Here is an 8,403-nt window from a genome sequence, read left to right as displayed (position 1 = left end):
TTTAGGAACCATCATTCTTTCATTGAAGGGTTTGGTTTTTATTTCCTATAAATACATTTTATTTTTCCAACTCAACTGTGACCACAAAAGCACCCTACAACACTTAGTAAACCTCTCTTTGTATATGCAATCTAGTCCTATCAACTGCTTTCTCAAATGTAACAGAACTCTAACACACATACAAAAGGAAGATGTGCAAGCAAAGGGACAAAACTAGAATAAAACTACAATGTGAATCTCATTTTCAACAGAGATAATATCAACAAGGAAAATGAAATCCTGGTTTCATAATGAGTTGAATCTAGAAAATTTTAATTACTTTTGTGGTATTAAATAGTAACCCAATGCAAACTATGGTTTCTAGAATAAGATTTTTAAAAATCTAACGAATACCTAGATGAATGTAACAATATGGCTAGACCAAAAAGAAAAAAAAATCTCTCACACAATAATCACTGCAAGAAGATCCCACAGGTTATAGAAAACATAAAGGAACTTTAATATCCAAACAGTCAGGGCAAAGAATACTGGATTAATGACCCATTAAGTGTGAATCACTTCAGGTTCTTTACAGTACCAGATGTATTTTAAAGTAAAATCTGAATGCATATTGTAGAGAATAAAACCATTTTAAAAACTTTTAATTTCCTTACCTGATACTAATGCCAGTATGTTTAGACTGACAAATCTTTTAAATGAATTGTTTTAACACTGAGTAAGATTTAAACCAAAGTTAGCAATGTTCCTGAAATATGAATTTGTTCAGTAGTAACTTTTCATCTTGAATAATACCACTTTCTTTTCAAAAAGTAGTCAATGTGCATTTTAAGATGTGTGCAAGAAAATACACTGCCTAATAAAAAGTGTTATTTGAGAGTCAAGATGAAAAACTATACTTTTGCTTAAATTATTTATGCCCAAATAAGTTACCCTGCAGTCCACAGATGTATAGTAAATAGAATATTTCTGAATCAGAGAAAATGAGGGTTCTAAAATAGAAACATAAGCCAGAGAATCTAAAAATAGCTTCCTGGTATTTTATTTTTTGAGTATTTCATTTAAGCTGCTTTTGGTTGCATGCCCTGATCTGTAGAAGTTAACAAGGAAATAAAATTTCCATGTATTTAGAAAATTTAATCATCTTCCATAAAGCAATGTTTAACGTATCAACACTTAAAAGTACACAGTGACTTAATGAAACATCAGTACAACTGCATAGAATTGAGCTCCAGAGAATTATATACTTATGAGCTGTCTTTCCTGGGCTCTGGTTTACAAGAGTATTGGCTTAGAGACCAGCATAGAGTCATTTGCTCCTACTTGGAAGATCAGGCCAGGAAACTCTAAGATTTCACAGGCCTTTTCTGTTTCTAAATAAAATGCTAGGAGCTCTCTGAAGGTCTTACAAACAACTGACCATCCAAATATGTATACTGGGGACCCTTCCCTTTTGAGAGTTAAGAAGGGAGTTTGTGACTTTCACTGAAAACAAAACAAAATCTCCCATAACTCTTCTAAGAGACTCTGAAATGTACTAGAAATTTCAAAACTAGCACACTGCCATCAAAGATTAAACCTCTTAATGCTTGGAGCCACCCCAAAATAATAAAATTGGGAACTCCAGGAAAATAGGTACCAAAAGAATCAAAATAATGATTGCACTGAGGATTCTCCTCTTTGAAGGCTGTTTAAGGAGGTAGGATTTTAAGGTTTTTTTGTTTGTTTATCTTTTGGCCTCTGAACATTTAAAAAATGCTTTGCCCGGCTGGTCCTGCGGGCTAATTTTGGAGTTCACAACAAACTCCAAGCCCAAAATAAGGATATTCTACAGTTTCACAGCTATCATTTGTACTTATTAAGTTGATTTACTCTTTTTGAGTAAATACAAACTAGAAAATGGCAAATTAGTATTCCTTTACATACAACTTTGTCTCAAAATTCTTGAAGAACAAGAGCCAATAACTTTATATTCAAAGACTACCAAAGTGTGTATTTGATTTTCACATGCAAACAAATTAAAACCTTCTAAATCTCCTGTCAACTCTGCATACGTTTAAGGAAATGACATACAAAGTTTGTTAACTGTGCAAAATATTAAATTGCTAAAACATTTTACATAAAGAAATAATACATGTAAATGTAGGAGTTGACAATGAAATTAGCACGGGTTCATAAGAACTTATCACATTTCAGAGATTTTCTTTAGTAACAAGTTTTTGTTTTTATATTTCCTGGTACACAGCAAAATTTATCACAGAAGATAAAAATCTGTTTAAACAAAGTCAACAGGGAATTCTTGAGGCACCTTCTTATATAAAACACAAGATGAATGCAATTATCAATCCATCTGAGAAAAGTTTTCAATCTAAGTCAACATCATTTTTTTCCATTTAAGTATATTTTACAGAACTTTAATAAGGCAAGACAAATTTGTGAAAAAATTAGATACAAAAATGATGTAAACTAATAATTTATATTTAAAAACCCCAAGGGAAATCAGTGGAGATGGGATAGTTCAAACGACACCTTAAAAAAAACAAACCTAAAACAGAATTGTGCACAAGCTGAAGATTACAAAGAACTTCTAGACTCTGCACAGTTTTGGTTTTTTGTTGTTGTTGTTGTTGTTTTTTACATCTTTATATTACATGTTTGAAATTATATCAGGAATGCAAACTAGACTGCACACTACTTTAGTGGAAAAAAGTTCAACATTGTGCAATTTTCTGCCTCTTAATTTTAAAAAAGTGGCAGCAATCCCTGCATTTGTATTTGAAACAAGGATCTGAGAAACTTTATCAAAAAAGGTAATGAAGGCAAAAATTGGCAGACATCCAGCATCTTGTTTCTTTTTAAAACAATGTGGATGATAAGTAATTTCATGATTAAAAAATGAATCTTTTAAATAAATACATTGTATCTGACATTTGCACTGACTGATTTGATAAATCTTTAAGTAAACAACGGCTTTACTACACTCCCTGTAGCCTCAAGCCACTGGCTTTAGATTCTGGAGTCCTTTTTCACTGGGTTTCATACCCTGCCACTCGATACCCTGCAGGCTGATTAGGCAACATGCTGCCATTCTGTCCTGGAGGCGGCTGTACTCCATAATTTGGTCCCATCCATGGTGCAGAAGACTGTGTCTGACTGGTAGAGAATGTGAAAGAAGCAGAGGGGAGGGGAAATCCACTGATTAAATAAAATGTAATGTCAAGAACAAATAACATGTGGGAAATATACTTTTTCTTAAGCCCAAATATAAGAATAATTATTATGCTAAGGAAAGCAAAGACGAAGTTATTTCTCTTAAAAACAATCCTCATAGATTTAATTTGTGCAGTTTAATTTTAGTTTAATTACAGCTAAGATAATCTATAAACATTTAAACTCTTTGACCTCAAAAAAACTCATTTTTCATCTGTGGAAGGAATACTGTCCCTCTGAGTTGGACATACATTGAACAAGCTACTACCTGAAATTAACTTGACCATTTGGTATGATAAAGACTAGCATTTATATTGCTCAAAAATAAATAAATAAATAAATAAATAAATGGATAGCATATGTAAGCTCATAAATTTTTCAACATCCAAGATTTTTTAAATAAAAACTGTAAAGGATTTTACTTTGTTTTTCAAAAATTTAAGTAAAATTGCATAATTCAAGATGTATAAAAAGCTTTCATGTAAAAATGTATGAATAAACCTTTCTGCACAGAAAAAAAAGCATAATGAATAAAACAACTAGCAACAAAATAACTATATTCATGAATTGCCAAGTGACCATTAGTCACATAAAAAGCTTAACGACTACTAAGCTCGTATTTTCTTAACTATTAGATGCTTCGTTACCAAAATCCTCATGATGCTGTTTATATCTCAAAGCAACATATTTCTAGGCAAAATTTTAAAGAGATACACTTAATTATAAAATAAAAACCACTTTAAACTAAGTCCTTCAAAGGCTAAAGTTATGCTTTAGAAAGAGGGCCACATTACTTACTAATTACTTAAAATCTCTTCCTAAGTTCTTGACATTTCAAAGAGTAACAATAAAGGAAAATAGCAAATATGCTTACTTAAATCCCTGCTGGTTCCATGCCTGGCCATACATTCCATATGCAGGTACTTGCCAACCATTAGGCATATACTGGCCAATTTGTTGTGCATTTCCATACCACTGTCCCCACTGGCCATAAGCTTGTGGATATCCAATTTGATTTTGCTATTAAGTAAAATTATAAAAGATAATTTAGTATTATTTGAAGTTACATGTCTTAATATACCACAAATACATAGCCATAACACATAGGGCCATCATTATAATTAAAAGGATAAATAAGAGTTTAGAAAGTGACTGCTTTAAAAAAGTGGGGTTATATTGCTTGTAACTCTATGTGATGTTCTGAACAGTATATTCTTTGTAAGGTAGTAGGTAATGCCCTAGTAATAAATATTAAACTCAATATAATGTTGTTTTATAAACTATTCACATGACTATTTCCTTTAGGTAACGAAGATATAAAGATTATTTATTCCTAAATTCAGTTTACTTAAGAAACTTATAGTTTGGGATTTTCTTACTCCTATCTTGGTGCTCCATTTACAATTTTCTCATAGAAATCTTTGTGGGATCAAGTTAACCACTAAAGCTGCCTGGAAAAACAAAAGCAGCAAAATCTCGAGGAAAATGCTAAGGCCCTAAACATAGCTTTATTTTTGTTTCAAATGAGTCAACCATGCTTCTGAATTCTCCAAATAATATGTGAATAAATCTACCAAGTATTAAGAAAAAATGTAATACCCTGTTAGGTTTGTTGGAGCACTTTTAAAATCCATTGTGTGTGAGTCAATTGAGGCAGTCACAATCATCATGTCACCACTGCAATCCATGAACCATCACTCTGGAACTATAATACATGCAGGAAGAGCCCTTATATACTATCTTTTTGGAATGAACTAGAAACTTGTTAACAGGGAATATCAAATATCATTTTAAAATAACTTTATTATTAAGATTACCCAGCAATTACTTTGCAAAGTCAAGAACTCTCTCACCTGTTGCACAGGATTTATCATATCAAGAGTTTCTTTGCCCCAATAGCACTTCACAACATGACCTTCAATGGTAGTTCCATTAACAGAAACAATTGCATGTGCCGCACTTTCATGGGAATTGAACCTATTGAAAACAATATTAAGAATCACCAATATATATTGTTTAAAATACTTAAAAATAAAACCTATTTTAAAAAATCAAGTCGAGCCAGGCAGTTCATATAAAGCTATCAAGAAAAGGATGTTTTCTTTGCTTTTTTCCCAAAGACCTTGTAATTCTGGAGAAACGTCTTTGAATAGAGATGTTTAATGGCTTTGTGTTGGAAGGAGGGAGCTATTAAAAAAAGTGGCAAATATGCTCAATGCTAGAGAAATTTCTATTTCTTTATAACCAAGGTAAATTTTTAAGAAAATAACTTTTGAACTTTTGGGGAAAAAGTTTTTAAAAAAAAAAAAAAAAAAAAATCATCTTTACCGAACAAATGAGTATCCTTTATCTGGAAAGACTCGAATTTCCATTATTTGTCCAAATGGTGAAAAAGTCTGACGCATTAGTTGTTCTGTTAGACAAAAAATAAAAACCACATTAAGTTACATTAAAATCCTACAAATATTAAGCTTTTCAGTTTAAAAATTAATCCCAAGATGCCACACAGGTAAAGCTCCCATACCTGTTAGCCCAGAAGTGACACCTCCACAGTACACAGTACAGTTGCTTGGACTAGACTGATTTACAACCTCATCATATGATAGCTGTTTGGTGTTTGCTGAGGATGGAAAGTTTTATATTTTTAATTCATTAAATAAAATATTCAGAAAGAGAAATGAAGCATTAACTATACTACTGGAATGCTTACATAATACATATTACATTTGATTAAAGATTAAACCTCGCCGGCCAAGAATGTCTTAATAATTACTTGGTATTTCTCTAATAGGAGACTTGACATTAAAGATAATATCATTTATTATTTATAATTACAAAAATGAAAACTAAGTACATTTTTGAACAGTAGTCTTGATTTGCTTCTCATCTATTTCTGCAATAAGTCTCCGGGAACAGCTCTAACATTTAAAATCTAGTGTATTTTCCTCCAAAATTCCACATTTCCTTTTCTTCTCCAATACACCTACACTCATATGTACTCTTTGGAGCTGGAGGCTTTCGGGTTGCCCAGTTAGTTCTGATTTGTCTTCCACCAAGCCACTGGCCACCCATCTGTTGAATGGCGTTTTCTGCATCCTGTTCCGCACATTAGAAATGACAAAGAAGCCACTATTAGTTGATATTAAACAACTGTTAGCAGTAGAGAAAACTCATTGTTGCTTTTCACAAATGTTTTTTGAATGAACATGCTTTATGAAATACAATATATGACAACTCACCTAAAATGCAATGGTGCTTTTAAATTATCTTTCTTTCATTTGGATATCAGACTTTGACAATGTTAATTGCCTAAAAATGTCCAGAGTTTCTGAAAGTAGCTATTATAAAGTTCATGTAACAACTCAAGACTATTAGCAATGAAAATCTGACTTTATACAATCCAACGGTATTTTGTTTTTCATTTCATCCAACAAGTAAATACTGACCAGCTATCATGTTCTAGACAGCAGGTTAAGTGCTAAGGATATGCTGGTTAATGAGGCAGACATAGTCTCTGCTGCCATGGAGCTTACATTCTTCTTTGGGGACAAATAATTACAAATTGTGATATATGTTATGATAGAAACAAAAGGCTGAAACAGGTTATGGACATAGGGATCTACTTTAGATAGTATGATTAGGGAAGGCCTTTTTGAAATGACATTTAAGCTGAAATTGCCCAGGTCAAAAACACCAGGGAAGAAAGCCCTGGTGAGAGAAAAGCACTGTAAAGTGTGTTAAGGCAGCAAAGAGATTGGTCTGCATCTGAAAGAACAACGTGAAGATGACCAAGTTTCAGTGGAACCTAGTGAGCGAAAAGGAAGAGGGCCAGAAGAAAAAAACAAAGATTTTAAGTAAGAAAGTATCATGATTTGATTTATGTTTTAAGAAGGTCATTCTTAGTGCTAGGAGGAGTGGTTTAGGGAGATGGGTAGTAAGAGTAGAAAGACATTTTATGAGACTAATATAATATCCAGATTTAAAAACTGTTAGTGGTCAGGACTAGTACAGGATCAATGTTATCTAAAGGATGTCAACAGAATCGCAGGTGGGGGGTACACAGTAAGTAATCACAGATAACTCCTAGATTCTTGCTTGGGCAGCAGGTAGTATAGTGCTAGCATTTTCTGAAATAAGAAGCCTGGGAGAGAGGAGCGAAATAAGTTTGAGGAAGAAACAAAGAATTCCATTTAAGACACATTAAGTTTGAGATGTCTATAAGACATCTAAATAAAGACCATTTATAAGTGTGGAGCACAAAGAAGTAAGCTGAACTGGAGATATAAAATTAGAGTCATAAAGAAAAACGAGAAGAAAGAAAACATCCTGAGACAGAGCCCTGAAAAACATTCAATCTGAAAACCTGGTAAAGGAAAGTTGCCAGCTAAGGCGATTAAGAAGGAATAGCCAGTGATGACGGAAAAAACCCACAAAAGTACACTGTCGCAGAACCAAGGAAGCAAAAGGTCAAGAGGTAAGCTGAAAAAAATAGTGCTGTAAGACAGTGGTAGAGTTGGTAGAGAATGAAAGCCAGCTTAGAGTGAATTGAAAAAGTAAATGGGGTGCAGCTTTGGTTGGTAGCACAAAAGAACCAACAAATTCAAGGATAAAGGCCATTCTTGAAACACATAAAAAGGAAATACATTTAGTAGTCCCCTCTTATCCATGGGGATATGTTTCAGGACCCATAGTTGATGCCTTAAAATGTAGATGGTACCAAACCCTGAAAGTACAATGTTTCTTCCCATACATACATACCTACGATAAAGCTTAATTTATAAATTAGGCACAGTAAGAGATTAATAAGAATAAAACAGAATATACAATATATACAATAAAAATAAAAGTTATGTGAATATACAATATACAATAAAAGTTATGTGAACGTAGTCTCTCTCAAAATATCTTATTGTACTGTACTCACTTTTCACTTAAAGAAGGCACTTCATAGCTTCTCTTTGGAATATCGAATTACTACCATCACTACTCTTGTGCCTCAGGGCCATTATCAAGTAAAATAAGGGTGACTTGAACATAAGCACTGTAACATCACTACAGTTGATCTAATAACCGAGATGGCTACTAACAGGCAGGCAGTGTACAAAGTGTGGATACACCGGACAAAAGGATGATTTATGTTCTAGGTAAGACAGAGTGAGATTTCATCACGTTACCCAGAATGGCATGCAATTTAAA

The 8,403-nt window shown here is 32.9% G+C and overlaps 1 protein-coding gene across 9 annotated transcripts in view; it reads right to left on the bottom strand.

Moving 5' to 3' along the window:
- Positions 1-295: 295 nt before the first annotated feature.
- The window catches only part of TIA1 (TIA1 cytotoxic granule associated RNA binding protein), a 28,865-nt gene continuing 20,757 nt past the window's right edge, over positions 296-8,403 (bottom strand). For 7 of the 9 annotated variants that reach the window (XM_006909513.3, XM_015587530.2, XM_015587531.2 and 4 more), the window contains 6 exons: positions 6,195-6,303; positions 5,732-5,827; positions 5,536-5,620; positions 5,061-5,184; positions 4,082-4,227; positions 296-3,150 (listed from right to left, as the gene is read on the bottom strand). In XM_006909513.3, the coding sequence (XP_006909575.1) occupies positions 3,024-3,150; positions 4,082-4,227; positions 5,061-5,184; positions 5,536-5,620; positions 5,732-5,827; positions 6,195-6,303 (687 nt within the window). In that variant the 3' untranslated portion in view covers positions 296-3,023. Of the gene's footprint in view, positions 3,151-4,081; positions 4,228-5,060; positions 5,185-5,535; positions 5,621-5,731; positions 5,828-6,194; positions 6,304-8,403 lie in introns of those variants that run through there. The other 2 variants (XM_006909514.3, XR_003045620.1) reach the window with 2 other exon arrangements.

The sequence above is a fragment of the Pteropus alecto genome, unplaced genomic scaffold (genome assembly GCF_000325575.1).
Source record: "Pteropus alecto unplaced genomic scaffold, ASM32557v1 scaffold131, whole genome shotgun sequence".
NCBI lineage: Eukaryota > Metazoa > Chordata > Mammalia > Chiroptera > Pteropodidae > Pteropus > Pteropus alecto.
This window is presented reverse-complemented; position numbering and strand designations above follow the sequence as displayed.